The following is a 27,435-nucleotide window of genomic DNA, read 5'->3' as shown; positions in this document are numbered from 1 at the left end:
TGTGATATCTAGTTCCCAGTGTGGGCTGTTTAAAGGTGGGGCTTTGGGGGATGTCATGAAACGTAGATGAGCTCACATGGACAGAGTACCTATAATGAAATTGGTGTCCTTTATAAGAAGAGAAAGAAGCCAGGTGTGGTGCCGCATGCCCGTAATCCCGGCACTCAGGTGGCAGAGACGGGGGGCGTGCGTTCTGTTTCAGCACAGGCTGTGTAGACAGATGGGATGTGAGAATGGGCTGGGGTGAGGCTCTGAGGAATGCCCCTTACTGTGCACAGGTCTGTGTGTTCCCAGCACCAAAAGAAGGAAAGAGACAAAGCGAGCAGGGGCTCACGTCTGTCACCCTAGCTACTCAGGAGGCTGAGATCTGAGAATTGCAGTTCAAAGCCAGCCTGGGCAGGAAAGTCTCCAATTAAACACCAGAAAACCCGAAGTGGCACTGTGGCTCCAAGTGGTAGAGCCGTGGCCTTGAGTTGAAGAGCTCAGGGACAGGGCCTGGATTCACTGGGAAAAGGGAGACTTGGCAACCTCATAGAGCATGGAGTTTACTTTTCCCTCTCTGTCTCTCTGTAGGTTATAGGGCTTGAACTCAGGGCCTTGGCACTGTCCCCGAGCTCTTTTCTCAAGGCTAGCACTCTATGACTTTGAGCAGTAGCGTCACTTTCCGTTTTTAAGTGGTTTAATTGGAGGTAAGAATCTCACGGGGACTTTTTTGCCCAGATTGGCTTCAAACCTCCATCCTCAGATCTCAGCCTCTGAGTAGCTAGGATTACGGGTGTGAGCCACCAGAACCTGGCTGAAATGTAAAATCTTAACAGGGTTGTTGACAAATGGTTCTACTTATGTCACTCTCACTCCTATAACGTCTAAAAATGTCCCTCCACCCAGGGGTCCCTCTGTCCCACGGAGGGAGGTCACGGCCTCCCCTGAGCGCCTGTGGCTTCCAGATCCTTCCCCGGGCCCTGGGCCTGAGACAGAATCAGCTGGCACGGCCACATGGCCATGTGCGCTGGCCGCAGGGGGCCCCCTCCATGCCGCTGGCTCCTGTCGTGGTGGCACAGCTCTTTATTGTGTGGCCCCTCTGCGGCCAGTGCCCGAGTGAGGACCCTGCCTGTCCACAGCGATGGCTGCTGCTGCTGTGCACCTGGCGGGAGGCCTCTGTGGTGCCATTTCAGTGTGCCGGTGGCATCTCCACACTGCTCTCCCATCTCCACTGCCCGTTCCCACGACTGTTCCGGCGCTGAAGCGCGGTTGTCTGGGGAGGAGGTCAGATTCACCCCGGGACTGCCCTGCGTGTTGGGGCAGGCACGTGGGCACGGGCCAGGCTCTGAGAAGGCTGCAGTGGAGGTGTGGTGGTGCTAAGCAGGGTGTGCCACGTCTGGGCGTGTGCTCTTTCCACTCACCTCCTGCCCAGTGTCACGATGTATGTCTACTTGCCGTAGTTCCTGCGATTTATTTAAGAGTGCTGGGGTTTGGATGTCTGGGCCTCCCCTTTGCCAGGAAGACACGCTGCCCCTGACCCACACCGCAGCCCTGCTCCCGTGTTTCCTCTAGATGGTCCCGTGCTTTCTACACGTGACAGCTCAGCATTTGCAGGGCTGTTCAGATCTGAGGTGTTCTCAGTTCTGTGGCTATTTGGCGCTAACAAGCAGGTAAACCTGAGGATGTTGGGCCCTGGCACAGCCAGCAGAGGCAGCTCTGCAGGGTCATCGGGTGAGGGAGAGGGCACGCCCTTCAAGTGCCACCATGAGCCCCAGGCCCCAGGCTGCAGCCGCTTTTCTAGGCTGACTTCTGCTTTCTGCGGCTCTTGCCTGCTGGCCTATGGCTCCTCATCATTTTGAAGCACTGTATTTGCCCAGAATTGAGCATTGCTCGCAATGACTTTCGGGAAGCTCAGGCCACCCAAGCCACCCAGCGTTCCGGCCTCTGCACGTGGACTGACCTTGCCCTTCCCTTGCTGCGCACAGTGTGGCTGGGGGAACACACTGCCCGGTGTCCTGGCGACCTGCACCCCTCTGCACCCTGTGGGAGCCACACAGGGGAGCCAGGGATGGCACCGATCACACACTCACAGCTTTGGTTGGGTCAAGTTGGCACAAAGGGCCAAGTTGGGAAGCAGTGTAGCCCCAGGTCTCTGCCCGCTGCCATTCCATTTCCTCTACAAAGTGTGACCGCTGGGGTAGAGGAGAGGAAGCAGTCAGGTGTCCCGAGACAGGACAAGTGCTCGGGGGCGGGGCTGGAGGGCCGGGGGGGGGGGGGGGGGGGCCGTGAGACTCTTCCCATGGAATGTGCTCAGGAGAGGCCCAGGCCGGGGGTGGTGGAGGAGGACAGAGGTGTGGAGGAACTGGAAACTGGAAGGGAGAGGAAAGAAGGCAGGAGAAGAAAGACGCACAGACCCTGAGGGGAGTGAGCCCTTGCTCTCAGCAATCCTCAGCATGCTAACCTCCCGGGCCATTTCAGTACCCCGCCCCAGAGTCAGGAATCACCCACAGCGGCAGGCAGGCGTGGTGGGTAAAGGGGGGAGAGCAGATGCCACATGCCAGCAGGGGAGTGGTTTACTGGAGGATGGTAATGGAGGCAGAAGGGACAGTGAGGAGGTGGAGGTAGTGATAGATGCAGAGATGGGGGTGGGGAGGGGCTGGGATGTGCCCTAGTGGTAGAGACCTCCCCAGCAAGCATGAGGCCCTGGGTTCAATTCCTCAGTACTAGTAAACAGAGAAAGCCAGAGTGGGGCTGTGGCTCCAGCGGTAGAGTGCTAGCCTTTAACGAAAGCAGCTCAGGGACAGATCTGAGGATCATGGTTCAAAGCCAGCCAGGCAGGAAAGTCCAGGAGACTGGAAGTGGTGCTGAGGCTCAAGTGGTAGAGCGTGAACCTCGAGAAAGCCCAAGGACAGTGCGCAGGCTGAGCTCAAGCCCAGGACCGGCAAATAATCATAATGATCAATAAATAAAATTTAAATTTAAAAATGCCCTCAAGGCCGGGAGTGTGGCCTAGTGGTTAAAGTGCTTGCCTAGCATGCACGGAGGCCCGGGTTCGATTCCTCGGTACCACATACATAGAAAAAAGGCTCAAGCGGTAGAGCTCTAGCCTTGAGAAAGTCCAAGGACAGTGCTCAGGCCCTGAGCTCAAGCCCAGGACTGGCAAAAAAAAAAAGATAAAAAAAAATGCCCTCAAATCTTGGACGTTCGGGTGGGAAGCTGAAGCTGCTCCCTGCTTGACCTAGGTTCTTGGGGGATGTCAAGACGCCCTGGGCCTAGGATTTTTTTTTTTTTTTTTGCTAGCCCTAGGCTTGAACTCAGGGCCTGAGCTCTGTCCTTGGGCTTTCTCAAGGCTAGAGCTCTACCACTGGAGCCACAGCACCACTTCCGGCTTTTTCTGTGTATGTGGTAGTGAGGAATTGAACCTGGGTCTTCATGCAAGCTAGGCAAGCACTCTACCACTAGGTCACGCTCCTACCCACTAGGCAGGGCTTTTGCTTTGCTGTGTATGAGCCCTGGGAAGAGCAGGCCGGATGGTCATTAGACCAGGGAGCTCCCCAGCCAATGGCTGGGACAGTGGGGGCTGGCTTCCCACCTGACAGCTCCTCTGGACTGCTCACCTCAGCCTGGGCTCTGTGACTTCTCTGCACTCCCTCTCGTTGTGCCTGGGCCGGCGCTGCCCTCCCAAGCCTCTGACAGGTCCCAGAGTGAAAACAGCAGAGCCTCCTGACACTCAAGGAAAACAAGTTCTGAATTTGCACTAACAGCTCTGCACGTGCCTCAGTTTACCAGACACCTGACAGGACTCGTGGATGGCCTCCAGGGAGGGTGCCAGGAAGCCTGTCCTCCCCAGAGTGAGGCGGGAAGCCTTGATAAAATCCCAGCAGTGAGCTGAATGAGCCCATCCTGGACAAGCTAAGCAGGCGGGAGGGGCCCCAGGAAGCCCCCTCCCCTGGGGACCGGAGACTGCCCTTCTTGTGTTCTCATGGCAACAGCCTCCTCCTGCCAGATCCGGGAAGGCCTGGGTGACTATGGCCCCCGTGGGACAGGGGCCCAGTCCAGGCTTTGTGGGAGGAAGGGTGTGGGGGAGGGGCCAGGCACCACTTCCAGGAGCAGGAAACTTGTACAGGGTGGGGGCAGAACGAGGAAGACAAGGCCCACCGGACCAGTTGTCTAACCACAACCCCAGCATTGCCCTGGCACAGGCTGATGGCAGACGTGGAGGCCCTGACTTGGGGCCCAGTTGATGTCCACAGCACCCCCTCCCCCAGGGCTCATCATGGGTGTAGGAAAGCTCTGTGCTCCTTTTAACCCCCAAGGGGGCAGGGCGTGCACTCAGCTCCCCACAGCCTCTGGGGCCCGGCTCTAGCCCGTGGGAGGTCTGTGAGGCTGGGATGGGAAAGGGTGGCAGTTCCGCTGCAGCTCCTCCCCACTCCTGGCTCCCTCCGCCACTCTCCCCCACAGACCAGGGAAGTGGAGGGAAACTCAGCTTCCCACAGGGCAGGAGCTTGTGTGCGTGTGTGGAGCAGAGCCCTGCGTCCCCACGCCACCTGCCCAGCCCAGCAGGGCTCCCGTTCCTGCTCCTCCGTCCCCAGGAATGACCACAGCCATCTCTGTGCCTGTGGAGGCTTTATTGCTGCCATCATGCGGCCAGTGTGTGCACAGAAGACAGTGCACATGTGGAGGGTGGCGCAGGCTGGCCACGCAAACAAACTTCAGCCAGGCGGGCAGCGGGGAGAGCTCTGTGGAGATGCACAGGCCCCGGGGCCCCGAGACCGCGGACCCCACCTGGTCCACTCCTGGACCCCGCCTTGCACCTCGCTTCCCCTGCATGTGCCTGCACGCGCGCGCGCGCACACACACACACATCAGGCACAGCCCTGTGGGCTTCTCATATGAACCTCACTAGATACAAGGTTAAAACGCATTGTCTCTTTACAGTAGCTTCACAGTAACAGCACAGAAGAGAGTGAGTCCAGTGCTCCCAGCCACAAGCACACAGGAACTCAGAGCGGGGGAAGTGCTCCCTGGAGCTCCTGGGGGCTGCACTGGAGCTGCAATCTGCAGGGCTGCAGGCCAGGAGACAGACAGACAGACAGCTCTGGTGCCGCAGCCCATGGCTCAGAGTGCACCTCTGGTCCTGAGGAGGTCAGGAGCCAGATGCTCAAAAGCTGGGGTCCCCTCCCCACAACCCCCCGACAGCAGTGCCAGGGCACCACTGAGAGGACCTGGGCTCCCAGGCCAAGTGGACACAACAGGAGAGCCCAGGCCTGCAGGCAGGTGGACAGGCATTTGTCCCACTCAGGGGAAGGCCGACTGCCATTTCACTGCAGCCCCGGCAGGTGAGACGCACACGTCAAGGGCCATCAGGAGGGGATAATAACAACTTAGGCCTGGCTGGACTCCGAGCCACTTCTACATGGTTTGGGGACATGGGCCTCCACGCAGCGCCCGTGCTCCCTGCCCCCTCTCCAGCCACTGAAGTTCTGCAGCAAGACTTGCCTAGAGTGGTGGCCCATCCCTGCCCCGGGGCGGGGCGGTGAGCCCCCACAGCTGCAGCTAGAGCTGGGAGGGCTGCCTCCCCCTCCACACGCCGGCCCAGTGGTGGAATCCAGAGGCTGCCGACTCATCTCACCGCCGCACTGCACTTTCCCTGTCCTATTCTGGGCACTGTGGAAGTGGCCCCGAGGCCCTCAGCACCCCCCCACTCCTCCCCCCCCCCCCCCGTGCCTGCAGGAGCCCAGTAGTCTCTGCACCTCGAGCTCTGCCCACAGCAGGGACTGGTTATTTGGGTTTAGCACTCAGCTCAGTCGCCTGTTTGCACACGCAGTCCTCTGCCAACGGCAGGGACTCTTCACAAAGAGAACCTGGTTCCGAATCCCCACTCCTCCCTATGAAGTCAGGTAACCAACACCCCCTGTCCACCCAGCCACAAACTCCAGGACCACTGGCTCTAGCCAGTGCAGGGGTCTTGCAAGGGCCGATCAATCCTACAAAGCCAGGTGCCTTCCTAGAGCCCCGCTGGGCCCCTGGGTCGCCCCCCCCACTCCCGCCCGCCACCCACCGGGAGAGCTTCCTTCATCCTGCCTGCTGGCCAGCTCATCAGGAGGGGGTCACGTTCCTGTGGTGAGACCAAACTCACAAAGACACCCCACAGGCAGCAGAGGGGTGGCTAGGGAAGTCCCAGGCCAGGAGAGAACTCTGACACCCCCACATACCCAGGTCCTCCAGCCCAGGGCACACAAGAGTCAGACTTCCCCGGACTTGGCTAGGCACATGGCTGGATGGGACACTGAGGAAGGGCTGGGCTCGGGGGAGGGGGCGAGTCACCAGTTCGGCCTCACTCCAAGCGGCCGCAGCAAGAGTTTTCAGGTGGATACTTGGAACCATCTGGCCCTCAGGCTTCCATCTCCCCACTTCCTCCTCCATACCAGAGTTCCAGCAAGAGGGCCCGCCCTTCCCTTCCCTTCCCCAACCCCTCCCCTTCCCCAGCCCAGAGGAATCACACCAGCAGGAGGGCCGGCCCTTCCCTCCCCTGTCCCCTCGCCAGCCCCAGCCCTGGGCGTACAGTGGAGGAATCACAGCAGCAGGGACTTGATCAGGCCATAGTGGAACTTGCGAACGTGGCGGTACAGGTCCCCAGACTGCGTGAAGCGGCGCTGACACCAGCGGCAGGCATGCGGCTTCTCCCGTGTGTGCACGACGGCGTGCCGGCTCAGGTTGTGGGAGTATTGGAAGGCCTTGCCACACTGCACACAGGTGTAGGGCTTCTCCCCCGAGTGCGTCCGCTCGTGCCTCTTCAGCGTGTACGTGCACGAGAAGGTCTTGCTGCAGAGAGGGCACGTGGGCACAGTGCCGTTGGGTGCGAGCCGGGCCCGGGCACCGTCTCGCTCTCGGAAGTGGGCGCTGAGATGCAGCTGCAGGGCGCCGGCACTGGGAAACAGCTTGCAGCACAGAGGGCAGACGCAGTGGTGCCCGCGGGGACCCGGCTCTCGCCTGCCCGCCTCGGGCTCTGCATCTGGCCCCAGATGCTGGAGGCCAGCTTCCCAGACAGACGGAGGTCCTCTGACCGGGGCCAGGCCCTGCTGGGTGGGGGTGCAGGCTGGGGGACCCGGGGGGCGGCGGCGATCCTCCTGTTCAGACGTGGGGTCTGGCTCCTTCACCAGCGGCTGGACCCCTCGCTGCGCCCATCTGCGGACTGCTGTCTGGAGGCCTCGGGGCGGGGGGCCGGGCTCCGGTCTCGGGCAGGGCTTCAGGGACAGGTCCAGGGCCCCAGATGACTCTGCGCGGGTCTGCCGAGGTGAAGAAGGCCCAGCGGCTGGCAGGTCTGCGGCATCCCTGCCGCCAGCCACGCCGGGGGCAGCTGGGCCGGGCGCCGGGGCGCAGGCCGGCCGGTGCAGGGGCGCGGCGGGGCCCGGGGCGCCGTGGGGCTCCCGCAGCCGGCCCCTGCAGACCTGCACCACGTCGTGCATGTGCAGGAAGCTGGCGGCGGCCAGCACGTCCTCCACCGGCAGGCTGCGCAGGTCCAGGCGGCCGTCGTACATGAAGTCCAGCAGGCGGCCGAAGGCGGGCGCCGTGACCGCGTCGCCGTCCAGCCGCACGGTGTGGCGGCCCGGCCGCTCCCGGTAGACCAGGTGGAAGTGGACGCTGCAGGCGGCCAGCACGGCGCGGTGCGCGGGGAAGCGCGCGGCGCCCACCAGCACGGTGCAGTCGCACAGGAGCCCCCGCTCGCGCTGCTGCCTCAGCCGGGCCAGGAGCCGCCGCCCGTGCTCGGGGAACTCCATGCCCGGCACCCCCGGCCCGCGCCCCCCGCGCGCCCGGGCGGCGGAGGACGGCGGCGCGGGGCGAGCGCGGCGGACCCGGCCGCGCCGCACCTGCCCCGGGCGGGAGAGGCTGCACCGCTCCGCCGGGGCGGGTGCGGGGGGCGCAGAAGGCACGCAGGCCGGTCCCGCCGCGGACCTCCGCTCCCGGGCGGCCGCCGCTGCGCCCCGCCGCCCGCCGCCCCGCCGCCCCGCCGCCCGCCCCATTTAAGGCAGCGCGGCCGCAGGGAGCGGCTGGCGGGGCGGGCAGAGCCGGGCGTCCGCCCACCGCGCCCCCCCCCCCGCCCTCCGCCTGTCCCCCGCCCCCCCCGCCTGTCCCCCGCTCCCCTCGCCTGTCCCCCGTCCCCCGCGCCCCCCCCCGCCTGTCCCCCGTCCCCCCCCCCGCCTGTCCCCCGCGCCGCCCCCCGCGCTCTCCTCCGCCGCCCCGCGCCGCGCGCCCTCCCTCCCGGGCCGGCCCCGCGCGCTCGGGCTCCGGGAGTCGCGACGGTCGCGGCCCCCGGACGGCGTCGGGCGGGGCGCGCTGGAGGTGGGCCGGCGGGGCCGCCCTCGCCCCGCCCCGGCCGCGCTCCGGAGGGGGCGGACCCGGGCGACTTCCCGAGCGCGGAGCCGCCGAGGTCACCTCGCCGCCCCTCCCGGCCGCCGCCCCGGGACCCCTGTCCCGCGCCCCCGGGTCCCCGCGGCGCCCGTCGGCCGGGGACGGGAGGGAGGGGCGAGCCTCGGGAGAAGGGGACCCTCTGCCGCCCCGGGGCCCGGGCGGGGCGCGTGTCCAGGTGAACGGGCGGAGGTCTGGGGGAGCCCGAGCCACTGCCAAGACCCGGGCAGCTCACCGACGTCGGGCTTCCGAGACCTGAGCCGGCTTGGCACTCCAGACCCCGAGGCCGCACTGTGGCTCAAGCGGTAGAGCTTTGGCCTTGAGCAGAAGAGCTCAGGGACAGCACCCAGGCCCTGAATTCAAGCCCCACAACTGACCAAAAATCAAAGGAAAGAGAGAGAGGAATAGGATGGGTGGGGGACGGAAACCCTGCCATGCTGAAGACCATGCCTTGCTGGTCTGAACCAGAAACTTCACTGGAGGCTTGTAGGCTTACTTTCTAATCTGGCGCTCAGTTCCCCCCCCCCCAGAGATGGGGGGGACGCCCTCTCACCCAGGTCCTGAGGGACGGCTGGCAGGGACGCCCTCTCACTCAGGTCCTGAGACCTGCCCGCCTGGCATGACAGACAGACAGACCCTCTATGAAGCGCAGTCTCCTCTCCAACACGGGCTCTGAGTGAATCCTAGGGCCTCGTGAACGCTGTGGGGTCTGGTGCACATTCTGCAATGCCTCCCCCAAGAGCCTACCACTGTCTCTTTTTCATTCCTGTACCCAGGGAAAGGCCACTTCCTTCCCTGGGGTGCTCTCCCCAGCCCCCACCCCATCCACTCTCTAGGCCTGACTCAACTTGCAGGGTTGGCCGTGTGCGCACACCCTGCTGTTAGCACTGTGGCTGCTGTGTCCCCTGGCGCATCTTTGGGCAGTCACAGAATGCATGTCTCACGAATGCCTAGTGGGCTGGTGAGGTCCTCACCTGCCCCAGCCCGGCCTCTTTCCTTGTCCTGCCTGGCAGTGGAAGGCAGAGCTGGTCCCCACTCTTCCGGCAGGGCCAAGGTCTGCCCAGCCAGGGACCATGGGGAAGCACGACACTGTGTCTCTTAGCTTGGAAACTGAGCTTGAGTGGATCCTGCCTGCCCCACCGAGGGCGGAGGGGCTGGCCGGGCAGAGCCCGACCTGACTGGCCTCTGGCTCTAGAATCCCCCTGGGTCGGCCGATGTGGTTTCAGGTGCACACTGGAGCTGCCATGGAGCCCAGCTAGCGTGGCAGTGGTGTGGGCAGTGTCTCCAGACTCAGGGCAAGCATCCGGCCTGGAGCTGCAGGTGACAGGGCAGGAGGTCCCTCTGCTTGGGGAAGGGGGCAGTGGCACACCAGGGCACAGGCACATCTGGCTGTGGCACTGGGCAGCTGTGCTGGCAGGCCGGGCCCGAGGTTGCCTGGCCGGGCGGGGGGGGGGGGGGGTGGGGGGGGGCAGGAGTGGGTTCTCGACGGGGACCTTCTGGAGCAGAGCCGGGGTTGAGGCGCCCACTGAGGCGCAGGGCGCGGGCGGAGGCCTCCTGGAGAGCGGGTTCCGGGCATCTTCCAGCAGAGGGCACTGCGCCCGCGGGCACCGCGGCCGCCCGGGGGCAGGCGCCCGGGTTGGAGGTTTCTGACGCCCCAGGGCCCGCCGCGTGGCCGGGCCGGGCTGGGGGAGGGAGCGGAGCCAGACCCCGCCGCAGGAGCCGGGCGCCGCCCTCCCCGGCCCGGGCCTCGCCGAGGTTAGCGTGGGGCGGGGGCGGCCCGGCCGGGCGTGGCCCCGCTCCCGTCCCGGGCCCTGTGCCCCGGGGCCGGCAGGGCCGGAGACGCCGGGGCCCGGAGATCGCGGCCCCGAGGGCAGCGCCGGGGCGCCCGGGGCGGCGGAGGCGGATGTGGGCGGCGGCGGGCGCGGGGCGGGCGCGGGGCGGGCCGAGGGCGGGCGCGGGGCGGGCCGAGGGCGGCGGCGGCGGCGGCAGCTCGGAGGAGGCGGCCGGCGGCCGGCCCAGCGCAGCGGCGCCCATCCCCGACCCCGGGACCGAGCAGCGCGCAGCGGGGCCCCCGGCGGCGGCGGCGCCCGCCCCGCGTCCCGCCCGCCCGCCCCGCGCCCGCCGCGGCCTCCCGCCGCCCCGCCCAGCGCCGCCCGCGGGATGCGGAGCGGCGGGCGCCGGAGGCCGCGGCCCGGCTAGGCCCCGTCGCCCGTCCGCACGCGGCGGCCCGGTGAGTGCTCGCCCCGCGCCCCGCGCCCCGCGCCCCGCGCCCCGCCGCCGCCGCCGCCGCCGCCGCCGCCGCTTTGTTCCCCGCCCGGCCCGGCCCGGCCGCCGAGCGCAGCAGGAAGTGGCCGAGCGCGGCCTGGGCGTGGGGCGGCCGCGCGGCCCCGGGAGGCCCACGCCGGCGGGGCGGCCCGGCCTCCTCGTGACCTTGGGCGGGCGCGGGCGCGGGGCGCGGGGCGCGGGGCGGCGGCCGGGGGGGGGGGGGGCAGGCCGGGCCGCGGCCGCTGGCGGAGGGAGGGCCGGGGAAGGAGACCTCACTTCCCGTGGACGCAGAGTCGTGCGCCGTGGCGGGGCGCCCAGGCGGGCCCGCGGGCCCCGGCTCCCCACGGGCGGCGGCGGCCCTGCTCCCCGATCGGAGGCCCGAGCCGGCCGTGGAAATGGCCAGTGGGGGCTGGCTGCTGAGTGCCGCCCAGGCCCCGGGCCCCGAGGACCCGGCTCCGGCCACAGGCCTCTCCCCGTCCCGCCCTGGCGCCCCCTGAACATCAGCTGGGTCCCCAGGGTCCCCAGGGTCGCAGGGGCGGGGCCCGGTATGGGACCTGCCCTGCCGTGGCCGGTGGCCTGCACACCCCGGCGTGCACATGTCTGCCCACCACCCTGTTGTGCACGGGGTATTTTTACACACAGCTCTGGACAGCTGTCTGGCTGTGGACAGCAGGCCTTGGCCTGAGGTGGGGGTAGGGACCGACCGAGGTCTCCAGTCCAGCCCTCTGCCTCCAGGCCTGGCTCCTGGGGTGTCATCCTCGGCGTCTCTGAGCCCTGTTTGGCCTGACTTCCTGCAGTCTGGTTCCCCTGCGGGCTCTGTCCTGGTCGGGCCAGGTGTGGTCTTCCCTGTCCTGGGCCTTGTCCTAAGGCGGTGGGGCCTTCCTGCTCTCCCCAGCCTAGCTGAAGACACGGCAAAGTGACAGTCACGGCTGGCGTGTCTCCTTGTGCCTGAAGACCAGAGAGGCAGTGTGGTGGTGGTGGAGGGAGTGTGGGGTCCAGGCAGGCCCGGGGTTAGCACAGGCCGCTGGCGGAAGTGTCCAGGTACTCTTGCATGTGGGAGCTGGATTTCCAGGGACGCCCACGAGCTCTTCCAATGGAAGAGCGAGGGGAGGACCCTGGCACCCATGGAGCGTGCTTTGGCTAGGGCAAGTTGGTAGGCCACTGTAGGGCCTGGGCTCTCATGGGGTCTGTCCTAGTGTGCTGTAGTCTGGGTGCCCATCACCGACAAACTGTCTGAACGTGTCTTTGTCCCTGGTGTAGGACCTGGCCAAACCAGAGATGCCCGGGACATATTGCCTGAATGAACAAGCTAGATTCAGAGGGGCAGGGGCTGTGGTTTTGGTGGGGCCCAGGGCTGATGGAGGGGCTCTGGGCTCTCCTCTGCCCCCTCATTCCTGACCTTGCGTTCATGTTGGAGTTTCTGCTTTCCCTGTTGGAGCGGGAGGGGGAGCCCTGAGCCTGGGGCCCAGGGGTGCACACGCTGTGAACAGGTCGAGTGGCCAGGGGCAGCGTGGCTGTGGGCTGGTGAGGGGACCCGTCCCCCAGGCCTCCCGGAGGCGGGCGTGGAGAGGGAGGGAGCCAGGCCACAGCCTGAGGCCCGTACAGGGCAGCCTTGAAGTCCAGACTGGTGGGAGGCCTGGTTCGGGGTCTCTGACCAGTGTCTCAGTGCAAGTGGGGTGTGGGGGTCAGGGGCCAGAGCCGAGGAGGAGGCGTCCCATGGGAGGGCAGAGCTGAGCCACAGGCCGTGTTCCCGTGTCCCCCCCCCCCCCCCCCAGGCTGCTCTAGGCATTGAGGAGCGGATTGCAGGCCAAACGGTGAGGGCATTTCCTTTGCTTTTCCAGAGGCCTGTGTGTGGCCTGCTGAGAGGACCGTGACTGCCCTGGGTGTGCAGCCTCGGGACACAGGCGTCATGAATGAGGGGGCCATTGTGAAGGAGGGCTGGCTGCACAAGCGAGGTAAGACCTGTGGGGTCAGCCGGGGCACTGCGTGGCACTGCAGTCTCAGAGCGCTGGGCCCGAACCCCTGCTTTCCTGGAGCCTCCCCTCCCCCCACAGAGGGGTCGTAGCCTTTTGGGGGTCTTGGGCAGGAAGATGAGGCCACTGCTGGCTGGGGGGCAGGGCGAGCGTGCCTGTCTCCCTCGGGCTTTCCTGGAAGGCGCGGGGTCACCCGTAGGCCCAGGCCCAGGGCTGGCAGGCTGGCAGCCAGGACACCGTTCCAAGGCTCCTGAGGGCAGCAGGCAGGGCTGCCCAGCTTGGCCCAGCTCCCCCTCAGGCCCGGATTCCCTGGGTCAGGGCCTCCTCCCGCAGGGGGCCTGGGCAGGGGCAGGTGTGTCAGAGCTGGGGTCTGCAGCAGCGTGGCCCCTCGCCATACTCTCGGCCCTGCCTGGTGGCCCTGTGCGATGCCAGCCACCCCGCCCAGCCCGGAGCCAGCACTGGCCAGCACCTCCAGATTTCCTCTTCCTGCAGGCCTCTTCACCCCTGCCCACGGCTCACTGTCCCCTACACCCTGGGCCCCCCCCCCTGCACGTGGAGCCCACGTCTCGGTGGGAGGGGAGCACTGGTGGGTGGGCAGACCCGTCAAGAGGTGGGGCGGCAGTGGGGTGCTGAGGAGCTCAGGAGCGGGGAGCGGAGGCTGAGTGTGGATGGCCAGGGTGGAGACGCCCCTGGGCTTGAGCAGAGCCCCGGGTATGGTTAGCTGTGAGTCTAAGGGTGCTGGAAGGGAGAGCAGGGCACAGGCTCAGCCATGGTGGGGCGGGGCTGCCAGCCCTAGCTCCCTCCCGCTCTCCCTCCCACTCTCAATGGGGGGGGGGTGGCCTGCCTTCTCTGCACCTTTGTTTGCCAGGAGCCCCTGGGTCAGCTCTGTGCTCCCACCACTCCAGCCTCTGGCCTGGGGACCCTCCCCTCCCCTCCTCTGCTGCAGGGATCCTCCCCTCCTGTCCCCTCCCCTCCTCTATGAGGGGACCCCTGTTCTTCTCTCCTCTCCCCTCTCCTCTGCTGCCAGGACCCCTCCCTCCCCTCCAGTCCTGTCCTCTCCCCTCTCCTCTTCTCCTGGACTCTCCCCTCCCCTCCTCTGCTGCAGGGACCTCTGCTCTGCTCTGCTCTGCTCTCCCCTGCTCTGTTCTCCCCTCTCCTCCCCCCCTTCCCCTCCCCTTCTCTGCTGCAGGGACCTCTCCCCTCCTCTCCGCTACGTGCACTCTTTTTTGGGAAGGGTTTGTTGAATGACTTAGATTTTGGACTGACCCAGAAGTTGTACGCATCTGATTACTAGGCCAGGCAGAGCCAGGCTGAGCGTTCAGGACCTGGGTGAGAGCCAGCCTGCCACGCGAGGCTGTGGCTTCAGAGGGGAAGTTAGGTCCCATGGGTATGGAGGGGCTGGCGTGAGCTGGCCATGGTCACTGCCCTTCTCCAGGGCAAGATCACCGAGTGTCTCAGGCTGTCCCCACTGTGCAGTGTGGGTGACCAGCGAGAGGGCAGCGTGCCCGTCCCCTGCCCACGGGCCTCTGTGGCTGAACGGGCCAGGCCGGAGTCTCCTGTCGGCTGCTCTGGCCGGCCCTTGGGGGGTGTGCAGGCCTTCCTGGCTCCGTGGACCTGGCGTGGCGGCATTGTCCTCTCTATTGGGGTCAGCGCCTGTGTCTGCAGGTCTCAGCCCAGGCCCCTCATCTACCCCACAGGGAGGTGGACATCACCCCTGGGGAGTGACCCCAGTGTCCCCAGCCCGAGGGCTGGTGCTAGAGCAAGATTTCAGCAGTGCCTGGACCTGCAGCTGGACCAGGGCCGCCCGCCTGCTGGACCTTTGTGTCCTCTCTTGCTCTATGAGCCCGTGATGTGAGGGCTGGAGCTGAGTGTAGATGGGCTGCCAAGTGGCAGATAGGTTGACAGTGGGGAGGGGGCGGGGCAGTGGGGCTGGGGGCTGGGGCAGTGGGGCGGGGGCGGGGCAGTGGGGATGGGGGTTGTTGTAGCTTAGGAAGTCCCCCTCCAGGCATCTGGTTACACCAGCTCTGGTGAGGCCTTGAAACCAGCTTGGTCACCTCTGGCTGGCCTGGCCTCTGACCTCTGTCTTCAGAGACAAAGGACTCTGCTGCTTTAGGGTATTGTCATCCAAAGATCTGGCCTGCCCCTGCTCACCTGCACTTGCTCACTCTGGCTGTCCCTGTGAGTGGCTGTCCCGGTGAGGGTCCCTGGCAGCCCCTGCTGCTGGCGACCCCATTCTTGCCGCATGGCCAGGCTTGCTGCTGCCCACTGTGTCTGGGCCCCGATGGGCTGGGAAAGACCAGAGGAAGGCATTCGATGTGCCAGCCGCAGGAGAAGGCTGTGAGAGGGGCAGCCTGGCTGTGCCTGGGGCCTGGCAGGCCACCCTGTGTGGCAAGCTGGAGGGGGGGGGCAACTGGTGGTGTGCGAGAAGCCTGCCTGGCAGTAGTAGGTCAGAGTGTGGGGCTCGTGGGCTGCGTGGAGGGGAGTTTGTTGGCCATGTGGGCTGCCCTGGGTGTGGTGCTGTCCCCAGGCGCCCTGGGGCCCTGGGGCCGAATGCACCAGCTCCTGCTCCACTCCCCCCCTTGGTCCCGCTCAGCCGAGGTCCCGCACTGGCTGCTTCCCCAGTGCCACACTCTGCTGAGCCACTGCCCTGCCTTGGCCCTGCTGCCTGGTGAGTCCCAGGTCTCCCAGTTCTCCTCCTCCTCCTTCCACCTGGGGAGTCCACAGACCACTCCCTGTGGCACTGGGGAAGGCCCGGCAGGGAGAGGGTGTGGGGAAGCTGCAGGAGGGCTGGGCAGAGTGCGGGAGCTTGGATTGTGCCCTGCTGGTGGAGGGGGCCAGGCGTGGGCCTGGAGGGGCAGCTCACTGCGGCAAGACTCGGCCTGTGCTGGGCCGTTTCCTGTTCTGTGAGCTTACTGAGTTCTCTCTTCAAAACAAACACCGAAAGAGGAAGCCTGCAGCCTGGGGACGGGGGCGAGGGGTCACTGTAGGCCCGCGCAATGATCATGACGCCCCCTCTCTGTCCCCTGGCCACCGATCTCTGAACAGGGTGTTCTTGGGGGCTGGTGGAGGTCTCAGAGCCACTGGGTCTCCTGACCCCGCTGACCCCGTGGTGGGGATGGGTTGGGGTGCTCCTGCTGGAGGGACATGGGTCTGGGGAGGGGTGACGCTGTTGTATGTGGACACTTCCCAGAGCTGCCCACTACCACCTGCCTGTGCAGTGGCCTGGTCTCCAGCTGGTCCTACGAGTGCCCTGGGAGCCAGCAGAACTTACCACCAAAAAGTGAAAATGAAAATCAACAAAGCCATGCACTGGGGGCTCAGGCCAATAATCCCAGCTCCCGGGAGGCTGAGATCTGAGGATCGCGGTTCAGAACCAGCCTGGAAAGCGCATGAAACTCTTCTTTCCAATTGACCACCAGAAAACAAAACGGAGGTGGAGCTGTGGCCAAAGTGGTAGAGTGCTGTCCCTGAGCGAAAGAGCTCAGACAGTGCTTGAGTTCAAGAACAGGCTTGAGTACCTGCCCTGGGACTGACCGAAAGAAACTGACCAAACCCCTCAGCCCAGCACAAGTGGAGCTACGGCTCCGGTAGAAGTCTTCAACATGAAAGCTTAGGGATGATACACCCGTCGTCGGTGCAAGCTATCGGACCAGCACAAAAAAGACATGAAAGAAAAAGACAAGTCACAGTCCCCAGTCCACAGCCATTGTTACTGCGGGTGGGGGCGCAGGCATGCTGGTGACTGCGGTTGCTTGGGGGCTTGAAAGGAGGGCTCCGACTGGAGAGTCCAGGCTAGACCCATTCTGACCGGCGTGTGGTGACTTAGGAGGCGGCAGTCGGAGTGGGCCGTCCCAGGGGTCCCGGGAAGGCCACCTCCCACCCGCTGCTGAGCGGAGGAGCTGGGGGCATGCGGGCTGTGCTGCTGTGTGGTGTCTGGGTAGGAAGCTGTGCCCCAGATACCTGTTCCTCAGCCCTGGTTTCCCCAGGGAGCCAGTGGGCATAGCAACCTTGCCTTCTCTGCCCACCACCCCCAAACAGTCTTAGCAGGGCATCAGCCCTCCGCTGGGCCCGCTGGACATAGCAGGTTCCAGATGGGGAGCCGTTCCTCAGAGGCGCCGTGGGCTCCCCGGGCTGGGGTACCTGAACCCCTCTGTCACCTGGTCCCTCTGTCTGTCCGTGGCACCCTGCAGATCTGGGCGGATGAGGGTCCCAGCAGGATTTGGGAGCTGACCTGCGCTGTCCATCGCAGCAGGCGACTGGGACTGGGTGCACACAGCCGGCGGGTGGCCGTCCGCAGGCCGCTTGCTCCGTGTGCTGGAGGAGGTAAATGGGTACCCGGCAGCTGTCGGTGGGATGGATGTGTGGGTGGCTGCTGTCAGCTGGCGCCCGCGCTGCGGGCCTGCTGGGGCCCACTTTGCTGTGGAGAAACAGCTCCGTGCCGCCTGCTGCCCCGCCAGCTGCCACCGTGCCACCACCGCGAGGCAAAGTGTGTACCCAGCAGTTTCCCTAAGCACGGGGACATGGAGGCTGCGGTGTTAGGATGTGGCACCAGGCATGCTTGGCTTGCAGAGGTCAACTCCCCCCCCCCCCCCACCACCTCAGCCACTCCTGGAGGTGCAGGCAAGGTAAAGGCAGGGCCCAGGGGGCAGCAGCAAGGCGCAGGCCTTGACCCTCCGTCTCATCCCTCATTTGCTGTGCTGTAGGCAGCTGGGCGGGGCCCGCCTGCAACCCCAGGGCCTTCCCAGGCCCTTCCTGCTGGGACGGGTGGGGAAGGAGGTGCCTGAGGAGGGGACGGTGGGTGGGCACGGGCCGCAACATGGCCCCCAGGCTGACTTGGCAGGTGTGTGGGGGGAGCCACATTCACTACGGTGAGGGTGGGGCCCTGCGGGCGCCCAGGTGTAGAGGGGACTCAGGCCGGACACTGGACTTGGAACTGGGGTGGAGGCTGCACCCTGGTCTTCCCTTTCCTGAAAGGCAGTTTTGTCCTTGTATGTCTGCCTGGCACAGGCGCACAAGGCCTCAGGGAAGGCCAGGATGGTGGGCAGAGCCCGTGACGTGGGTCCGCTCCGGTGGCCTGCACAGGTGGTGGCCATGGCTCCTGGGGTACAGGAGCCTTGGGGACAGAGCCTGTGCCCCGCCCTGGCGCCTCTGTGGACATTGGGGTCAGGGAGCCCGGAGAGGCTGTCTTCCGGTGGGGTGTCAGTTTGGTAATGGGGCTGGTTGATGTCTCTCCCCTCCCCTCCCACTGCAGGGCTCCTACCTGCACCCCATGTCCAGAAGGCCATTTGTCCATCTTGTGTCACTCCAGCCCTGGAGGCGCTGGGCAGGGGGTCCATGTGCTGGGCATGGTGGGGAAGCAGCTGGCTGCACCTCGGGCTGGTGATGAGGGGAGGCGAGAGTGTCAGATGCCCACGTCCTCCTCTTGCCTGGGCCTCTGTGCTGGTCAACAGGCAGAGGCCAGGGGAAGCCTCACCGTCCCTATGCTCACTACGTCTGCTGGCCTTTGCAGTTTCACTGTGGGGACTGGGCAAGGACACTGGGAGGGCGTCATGGGCCCTGGGGCGGGGCACCCACCACAGCCCGCTGGCCCTGCCCTGGGAGGCCCAGGGCCTCTGCTGGCTTCTAGGATGAGGACTGGTAGGGGCGGGTCAGGGTCGGTCGGGCTGTGCAGGAGGTGCAGGGGGCCGCGAGGGAGGTCCAGCGCCGGGGTGCCAGGCACGGCAGCAGGCGGTGGATCAAGATGGATTTCTGGGGCGCGATGCCTCGCTGATCAGCCGCCCTGCTCGGTTAGCATCCCAGGGCGCAGCAGCTGGCGAGATGGGAGGTGCACTCCATCAGGGGCCGACAGCTCCAGACGGGCGGCGGCGGGTGGGCGCCCATAGCGGGCAGCCAGGACAGGATGGGGCCGGCTGGCGGCCCCTCCCTCCACCCAGGAGGCCTGCACAGCACACTGCTCCCGGCCCAGGGACTGAGCGGGACCCTCCCTTCCTCCGCAGGGTGGCGGCCAGGTCCTCAGCCTCCTTCTTGAGGGATGGGGGCTGGGGCTCTGGTGGCACTGTGGCCAGGGAGGAGGGGCCCTGCTGTGTCCCAGTGTGGTGAATGGCGCTAGAAGCAAGATGCTTTGCTCCTTCGCAGTGCTCCCTGTGCTTGTTTACCGTGGGGTTCCAGTCAGAGCTGGTGGGCCAGCAGGGGCCTCGGGTACCTTCCCCACTCGGGCCTGGCCAGCCCCTCCTGCTCCCAGGGTGCTGGCTGGGGAGGGCGGGGTCATCGGTGGACCCCACGGGTGTGCTGATTTCCAGGTCCTCAGGACCTCGAGACCCCGGGGGCCTGGCTTGTGAGCAGGGACAGGCTGTGTCCCTGACAGAGGGCCGCCTCCATCCCCACCAAGTCCAGGCCTCGCCTGCTCTGGAATGTTGCGTTCTGCCGTGTTCTGTGGGAAGGCTGAGGAAGAGGAGGGCTGGGGCTTCGGGGGAGATGAAGGCTGCTGCCACTGGGCCTGTGGCCCGCTTGCTCCTGGAACGCTGGGCTGGTGCCCTGGATTCCCCAGGGGCTGAGACACCTGCCCTGGCCTTGCAGGCGAGCCCAAGCGTGGGCCCAGGCACTCGGGACTCGGGGCTCGTGTGACAGGAGGACCCCAGTCCCTTGGCCTGGTGTTCCCTCAGATGACAAAGTTGCCTAATTAGTTTCCTGTTGTTCAGGCTCCTTGCTCGGCAAAATGCAAATGCAACATTTTTTCCGGGTGTCAGTATGAAAAATGATGGTCTCTAGATCACAGGGACATCTGCTCGGATCCTGCGTGGATCCTGTTTAAGGCTGATGTAGCAGAACGTGAGGGAATGTCCTCTTGTACCTGGGTGACCCAGGCGGCCTTGGCTGGCCGCAGCGCAGTCTCAGCCGAGTCCCGTGATGTCCGGCCATGGAGGCCCGTGGGACTCTGCCACAGGTGGAGCTGGGTGGCACCCGGGCTCAGGGGAGGGGCCGTGTCCCAGGACCTGCTGCCCTGTGGCAGCTCAGACTGCCTCCTGCCCGCTGTCAGCCCCTCCCCCTGTCCAGTGGAGGAGTGGTCTCGACGGACCTGTCCCCGGCCTGGCGTCCTGAGCCAGCTGTCGTGGCCGCCGCGGGACCTGGCTGGCTGGCGTTCGCGCCCAGTGCCCTCTGTCCTCCACCCCGCAGGTGAATACATCAAAACCTGGCGGCCACGCTACTTCCTCCTCAAGCGTGACGGCACCTTCATCGGCTACAGGGACCGGCCGCAGGACGTGGAGCAGCGGGAGGCGCCCCTCAACAACTTCTCCGTGGCACGTGAGCGTCCCTCTCCTCTTGCCTTAGCGGGGTGGCAGCTCGCCAGTTGGCCAAGCTCCCGAGGGTTGGGGGGCCGCCCTGACTCCTGGGTCTCTGGTAGGGAAGGCGTGTGCCCCGCTCTGGGCACAGCTGGCCCTGGGGTCCTGGGTCTCTGGTAGGGAAGGCGTGTGCCCCGCTCTGGGCACAGCTGGCCCTGGGGTCCTGGAGTGTGTGGTAGGGAAGGTGTGTGCCCCGCTCTGGGCACAGCTGGCCCTGGGGGTCTGGGTCTCTGGTAGGGAAGGTGTGTGCCCCGCTCTGGGCACAGCTGGCCCTGGGGTCCTGGCTGTGCTCATGCAGACTGGATGCCCAGCATGTGGCAACAGAGTTGGTATTGGGGCAGAAGGCTGGCCACAGCCCCTCTGGGGAAGACCCCAGATCTCGCGGTTTGTCATGTGCAGAAGGAGGCTTCTCCTGACAGAGCTCCTCCCAGCTGTGTGCCCGCCCCTCCCTGGGGTGGGCAGAAGCCATCGGGCATGTGGGAGGCACTGATGTGGCTCCGCCCACCAGAGTCACATCGGTGGGGTGCTGGGTCAGGGAGGGAGGGCCCCCCCCCGGGCATCTCTGCTCTCAGGTGCCCAGCTCTGCTAGGGTGGCGAGGGTCTGCTGGGCATGCTGAGTGGCCGGGTGGCTCCTGGGTTTGGATGTGGGATTATCAGTGAGTGGCAGGGACTGCCAGCCACGGGCTCTGGTCTCCGTCTCAAGCTGTGGTCCCGGGATCACCCTAGCATTCTCCCTACTCCTCCTGCACGGGGCCATGGAGAAGGCTAGCACAGGTCATAGTGTCTAGACTGGAGGAGGCAGGACCTCTGGCCTTAGTGTCTGCACGCAGAGACGTGGCTGCTCTGTCACTGGTGGGGGGGGGACCTCTCCCCTGCCCCAAGGGCTGCTGGTGGCCAGAGATCAAGCCCTGCATGTGTCTGGACTGGGGTGCTTCCCTGGCCAGCTTTTCTTACACGCTCGCTCTGAGTCCTCACCCTACCTGGCTCCTCGGGCTCCAGGCCTGGCAGCAGCCAGGGTTCTGAGTCCAGGCTCCTCGGCCCAGGGCGGGGCCTTTGCCGGTGGGCGGGGCCCAGGGAAGCAGGAAAGGACCTGGTTCTGAAGGAGAGGCAGCTGCTGACCAGGGGCAATGCTGGGGCCTTTCCAAGAGCCATGGCTGGCTGTGTCTTGTCCAGTCCTTGGAGACTGCTGTCCCGTCTGGTGGCCTGTGACAGGCTGAGTAGCTGCAGGTTGTGTGGAGGGGACCAGGCCTGGTTTCCCCTCCTCCCGCTTGAGGAGGGCCTTCCCCTAAGGCTGGGCCCCAAGCCCTCTCCTGCCAGCCTGGCAGACTGCCCTCTTCCTACTCGTGGAACCCAGCTGGACCTCACCTTGCTAGGGCCTCCAGCTGGAATGCCAGAGGCCCCTCTGCTGGCCCCATGTTCCTCCTGCCTCAGTCCCGCAGGGAAGGGTCCCGCTACGAAGCGGGCCTACCGCACGTCTCTGGTGTGTGCAGTCGCTTAGACACCAGGAAGACCAGACCCTGGGCGAGCAGAGGGTGGAGTGTCAGATAATAGGCCCCTCTCAGGGTCCAGTGCCTCCAGAGCAGGGCTTCCTGCTGGAATGGGACGCCCTGTCCTGTTTCACAAGAAAGTAGGCGAGAGCACGGGGCAGGGCTCCCGCGCTGGCTGGGCGGGCTCAAGGACACTGCGGTGCCCAGGGCTGTGGAAAGCTGGCAGGAGAAGGGCCTGCATGGACAGGGGTCCCCGGCCTTCCCAGAGTGCCAGCTGATGAAGACGGAGAGGCCCAGGCCCAACACCTTCATCATTCGCTGCCTGCAGTGGACCACCGTCATCGAGCGCACCTTCCACGTGGAGACGCCCGAGGAGAGGTCGGGCGGGGCCGGGCGCCCGCCGGCTCAGGACGGGCCCTGGTGGGGAGGCAGAGCTGCTGTGCGCCAGTGCAGCCGGCTGGGTTTTCCCCAGGGGCTGAGTGGGGCACTCCGGGGTGGGCATCCGTGGACGTCCGCCCTGGCTGGGGCTTGAGGCCTTCCTGTGCCCGCAGGGAGGAGTGGACGACTGCCATCCAGACGGTGGCGGATGGGCTCAGCAGACAGGATGAGGAGACCATGGACTTCCGGTCAGGCTCACCCAGTGATAGCTCAGGGGCCGAGGAGATGGAGGTGACCCTGGCCAAGCCCAAGCACCGCGTGGTAAGCCCGGCCCCTCCCCTCTGCCGGGGCCCAGGGGCTGTGGGGACGGGAGCTGGCCCGTCGTGGGCCCCGCTCTGCCTTAGGCCCCGTGGGCCCCGCGGTAGGCAAGTGTGAGGCAGGCCTGGCCCCTTCCTGGCCCCCGGGGCTCTGTGGGGGACCCTGGTCCCTGTCACCCTCTTGCATGCACGTCCAGCCGCCGGCCGCAGCTGCTGGCGGGGCCTCTGGTTTTGGAGTCCTGGGTGTGTGCGGGCAGGGGCGGTGGCGGGCAGGCGCGATGGACGGGCCCTCCCCGCCCGCAGACCATGAATGAGTTTGAGTACCTGAAGCTGTTGGGCAAGGGCACCTTCGGGAAGGTGATCCTGGTGAAGGAGAAGGCCACGGGCAGGTGCTACGCCATGAAGATCCTCAAGAAGGAGGTCATCGTGGCCAAGGTGGGGGGGAGGGGCGGAGGGGGAGGGGCGAGGGGGGAGGGCGGCGGGGGGGGGCTGCGGGGCCCTGCGGGGGGGAAGGGCTGCGGGGCAGAGGGGGGGACGGGCTGCTGGGGGGAAGGGCTGCGGGGCAGAGGGGGGGACGGGCTGCTGGGGGAAGGGCTGTGGGGCAGAGGGGGGGACGGGCTGCTGGGGGAAGGGCCGCGGGGCAGGTCTGCAGCCCGCGCTCACCTGCCATGTCCTCCAGGACGAGGTGGCCCACACGCTGACCGAGAACCGTGTCCTGCAGAACTCTCGGCACCCCTTCCTCACGGTGAGTGGCGTCCAAGCCAAGCAGGGCGGCTGGGCAGACACTCGCACGGCCGCCCTGAAGGCAGTGCCCTGAGGTGAGACCCACACCCATGTCCCAGGGGCTCCAGGTGGGGCCAGTGGAGGGCGGTGGCCTGGGAGCCACAGGCCAGGCATGTGGCAGAGGTGGGCTCCGGGCAGCCCAACCCTCTCACGCCGTCCCTGGCCGTCCTCGGCTCGCCGCTCTGTGGAGGCGGGGGCCCCGTCCTGCCGCCCGGGGAGGGCTCTGCCCAGGGGTTTCCTGTGTGCAGCCTCCAGCTCCAGCCACTGTGCGTCCTGCAGGAGCATTCGAGCACTCTAGGAACGGGGGGAGGGTCCAGGCCGGTAGGCCGCGGGGCAGCTCAGTGCACTGGAGCTGGGCACTGCGTCCTTGCTCACTCCCCACTGGTCTTGGTGGTCTCACACCTGACAGTCAACTTTGTGATGCCCATTTTCCTGAGCACATGACCCTAGGTTCACACCGGTCACTTCTGTGGGCTCACTGCCTCTCGGGGCACAGGGCACGTGGCCCAGGCCCTGGTGGTCACATCTGTGGGCTCACTGCCTCTCGGGGTGCAGGGCGCGTGGCCCAGGCCCTGGTGGTCACATCTGTGGGCTCACTGCCTCTTGGGGCGCAGGGCGCGTGGCCCAGACCCTCGGGTCACATCTGTGGGCTCACTGCCTCTCGGGGCGCAGGGCATGTGGCCCAGACCCTGGTGGTCACATCAGTGGGCTCACTGCCTCTCGGGGCGCAGGGCATGTGGCCCAGACCCTCATGGTCACGTCTGTGGGCTCACTGCCTCTCGGGCACAGGGCATGTGGCCCAGACCCTGGTGGTCACGTCTGTGGACTCACTGCCTCTCGGGGCGCAGGGCATGTGGCCCAGACCCTCATGGTCACGTCTGTGGGCTCACTGCCTCTCGGGGTGCAGGGCACCTGGCCCAGACCCTCGTGGTCATGTCTGGGTAGCCCAGACCCTCGGGTCACGTCTGTGGGCTCACTGCCTCTCGGGCACAGGGCACGTGGCCCAGACCCTGGTGGTCACATCTGTGGGCTCACGGCCTCTCGGGGTGCAGGACACGTGGCCTAGACCCTCGTGGTCATGTCTGTGGGATCATTGCCTCTCGGGGCGCAGGGCGCGTGGCCCAGACCCTTGTGGTCACGACTGGGTGGCCCAGACCCTCGGGTCATGTCTGTGGGCTCACTGCCTCTCGGGGCACAGGGAGCGCAGCCCAAACCCCCAGGTCACTGCTGTGGGCCTTTCGGCTGCCCTGTGGCTTCTGATGGCCACTCTAGCCGTACCTCTGTTTCAGGCCCTGAAGTACTCTTTCCAGACCCACGACCGCCTCTGCTTCGTCATGGAGTACGCCAATGGGGGCGAGGTAGGGCAGGCCAGGACGGGGGTCACGTGACGCCTGTGGCCAGCAACTGCTTGTTCTTGGGTGACCTACTGCTGTGGGGTTGGGGTCTCCATAGTCTCCCTGGGTTAGTTCCTTCCCTGTCCTCCAACCTGCGAGTCACGGGTGTGCGTGTGTGTGTGTGTGTGTGTGTGTGTGTGTGTGTGTGTGTGTGTGTGCGCGCGCGCTCTCCCTCCCCCTCCCGTGGCCCCGCCTCAAGCTGGCTCCCTGTCCTCAGCTCTTCTTTCACCTCTCTCGGGAGCGCGTGTTCTCTGAGGACCGGGCCCGCTTCTATGGCGCTGAGATCGTGTCCGCCCTGGACTATCTGCACTCGGAGAAGAACGTGGTGTATCGGGACCTCAAGGTGCGCCCGGGACCGCGGGAGCAGGGTGGGGGGGCTCAAGGTGTGCCCGGGGCCATGGGAGCAGGGGGGGCGGGGGACTCAAGGTGCGCCCAGGCTGGGAGGGGGTGGGGAGGGGGTGGCAGAGGGCCTGGGCCGGAGCCGGGCGGCACTGAACTGAGGCTCCACAGCTGGAGAACCTCATGCTGGACAAGGACGGGCACATCAAGATCACAGACTTCGGGCTGTGCAAAGAGGGCATCAAGGATGGGGCCACCATGAAGACCTTCTGCGGGACCCCGGAGTACCTGGCTCCCGAGGTGAGCACCCCGTGACCCCAGCCCGGAGTCCTTGTTGTCGCGTTCCCCCCCGCCCCGTGCACGTGGTGACACCAAGGCCCCGCAGGTGCTGGAGGACAACGACTACGGCCGGGCGGTGGACTGGTGGGGGCTGGGCGTGGTCATGTACGAGATGCTGTGCGGCCGCCTGCCCTTCTACAACCAGGACCACGAGAAGCTCTTCGAGCTCATCCTCATGGAGGAGCTGCGCTTTCCCCGCACGCTCGGGCCCGAGGCCAAGTCCCTCCTGGCCGGGCTGCTCAAGAAGGACCCCAAGCAGAGGTAAGGGCCGGGCCGCTGGGCGGGCAGACCCCTGCGAAGGCCCGGGCGGCCCCGGGCTGTCCTCCATGCCTGTCTCCCACGGCAGACTTGGCGGAGGCTCTGAAGACGCCAAGGAGATCATGCAGCATCGCTTCTTTGCCAGCATCGTGTGGCAGGACGTGTATGAGAAGAAGGTACAGCCCCCGCCGTGCCGTCCCCGCCCCCCCCTCACACCACCCCTCCCTCCCTCCTCTGCACTCACACCAGCCCTGTGGTTGCACAGCTGTCTTCTCCACGCAAAGCCCTTGCTGAAACCCGTCTTGCCTGTGCTAAGGGTCCTGCACAGATCTGTCCGGCCAGGCCCTCTTCCTGCCCCCTCCTGTGGAGGGGCTGTGTGCAGCCCCGCCGAGGGCACCATGACCTCAGTCCTGCTGCTGCAGAGAAGGCCCGCCATTCTGGGCCAGCACCTGCCTTTCTGTTGCTGGGGAGACCTGCTCCCCCTGCACACACCCTCTGCTCTCACCACGCTTCACCTTTGAGGGACCCCCGGTTCCCAGCCCTGGCCCACGACTGTCATTAAGCTGATGTTCAGTGCTGACACCTGTGCAGGTGTCCAGCTTGCCCTGCATGTCCACAGCTGCTCACCCGAGGCCAGCTGGGCTGCGCACGCTCCAGCTTCCGGCCTCCCTGCAGCATAGATGCCCTGGTCCTTGCCCAGCTTTCTGTTGCTCTCTGGCCCTGTCCACTGAGGGTTGGTGGGCAGACTGCCCCAGTCCTGCCCAGAGACTCCATGAGTCCAGAAGTGGCAGCCAGCCACCAGGCTGGACTTGGGGATGGCGCCCGAGGCTCCTGCCTGGTGTCTGATCAGGCTGTCTGCATTGCTGAGTGCCCTGAGCAGGGACAAGATGGCGGGAGCAGAGGAGCCTGAGACAAGGCAGACTGGGAATAGGAGACAAGGCAGACTGGGAGCAGGGGCCAAGGTGGACAGGTGCAAAAGAACAGGGGACAAGGCAGACTGGGAGCAGGTGCCTTTCTTTGTCCTCTCCCTTCTGTGGGTGAGAAGATCTGCAAGGAAGATACCCTGGAAGAAGGGGGGAGGCTGGGAGCGGGTTCCGAGCTGGGCTGTGCCACCGCTGCCCTGGGCATGCCCGCCCAGGCTGTCCCCTTCCTGGGCCTTCCTAGGAATCCGGGGCCTCCTGTGTGGGGCGGGGCCAACAAGCCCGCTTCTTCCTGCCCTCTGCCGTAGCTCAGTCCACCGTTCAAGCCTCAGGTCACGTCGGAGACGGACACCAGGTATTTTGACGAGGAGTTCACGGCCCAGATCATCACCATCACACCACCAGACCAAGGTAGCGCTCCGCCATGCAGTGCTCGGGGGTCCCGAGGAGGAGGGCTGGTGGGGTGGGGCCCCGCCCCGTGGCTGAGCAGCCCCTGCCCGCAGATGACAACGTGGAGTGCCTGGACAGTGAGAGGAGGCCCCACTTCCCCCAGTTCTCCTACTCGGCCAGCGGCACAGCCTGAGGGGCCGGGGGGCCACGTGGCCGCGCCCTCCACCGCACCAGGCCTCGAACCTCCGGATGGTCTGCGCATGATGGTTTCGCCCCGGTGGCATCGCTGGCATCGGGGCGGGCGGGCGGCCGCCGTCTGCCTCCCGGTCTGCCTCCCGCCGCTCAGGAGGGAAGTTATCCTGCAGGTTTTTTTCTTAATTTATTTCATCCAAGCTGTTCTCCGGACGCCTGGGCCCTCAGAACAATTAGATCCATGTAGGAAAAGGTTAAGGACTTCTGGGGCCTTGGGCGGCGTGGGCCTGCAGGTTCTGGGCGGGTCCTGTCACGCCCCCATGCCCGTCCCCAGCCCAGCTGCGCCCCGCCCCCGCCAAGCCTCGCCTGGGCCCTCCCACTCCACCCCAGCTCGGGCCCTGGTCCGGGCGGGACCAGAACAAGGCTTCAGCTTGAAGCTGCAGCTTGTGCTGCTCGGGGCATTTGGGGGATTTTCCTCTTTGTGACAGGAAAGCCCTTCCCCTCCCGTGTCACACTCCTGGTGGCTTCGTCCCCAGGGCCTCCACCTCAGACGATCGCATCTTAGCACTTGTCCCTCAGCTGCTTTACTTCTGGCTGTGCCCTGGCTGGACATGGAGGCCACTGCCGCACACCCCGTTTTTTACAACATTCAACTTCAGCATTTTTACT

At 66.0% G+C, this 27,435-nt stretch overlaps 2 protein-coding genes across 2 annotated transcripts; one reads left to right on the top strand and one right to left on the bottom strand.

Moving 5' to 3' along the window:
* Positions 1-6,482: 6,482 nt before the first annotated feature.
* Zbtb42 (zinc finger and BTB domain containing 42) lies at positions 6,483-7,763 on the bottom strand. The gene has a single exon (XM_090345440.1). The coding sequence runs from the start codon at positions 7,761-7,763 to the stop codon at positions 6,558-6,560; it is 1,206 nt and encodes a 401-aa protein (XP_090201566.1). The 3' UTR covers positions 6,483-6,557.
* A 2,766-nt stretch (positions 7,764-10,529) lies between these two features.
* Akt1 (AKT serine/threonine kinase 1) lies at positions 10,530-26,848 on the top strand. Its single transcript, XM_090344940.1, has 14 exons — positions 10,530-10,621; positions 12,498-12,611; positions 19,803-19,931; positions 21,723-21,834; positions 22,008-22,155; positions 22,455-22,586; positions 22,831-22,896; positions 24,224-24,292; positions 24,546-24,671; positions 24,839-24,967; positions 25,053-25,267; positions 25,353-25,440; positions 26,493-26,595; positions 26,688-26,848. Exons 2-14 carry the CDS (start codon positions 12,566-12,568, stop codon positions 26,765-26,767), a joined length of 1,443 nt encoding a protein of 480 aa, XP_090201066.1. The 5' UTR covers positions 10,530-10,621; positions 12,498-12,565; the 3' UTR covers positions 26,768-26,848.
* The last annotated feature ends 587 nt before the right edge of the window (positions 26,849-27,435 follow it).

This window comes from Megascapheus bottae, chromosome 14 (genome assembly GCF_031878675.1).
Source record: "Megascapheus bottae isolate mThoBot1 chromosome 14, mThoBot2.hap1, whole genome shotgun sequence".
NCBI lineage: Eukaryota > Metazoa > Chordata > Mammalia > Rodentia > Geomyidae > Megascapheus > Megascapheus bottae.
Note: the sequence above shows the minus strand (reverse complement) of the source record. Positions and strands in the feature narration are given on the sequence as shown.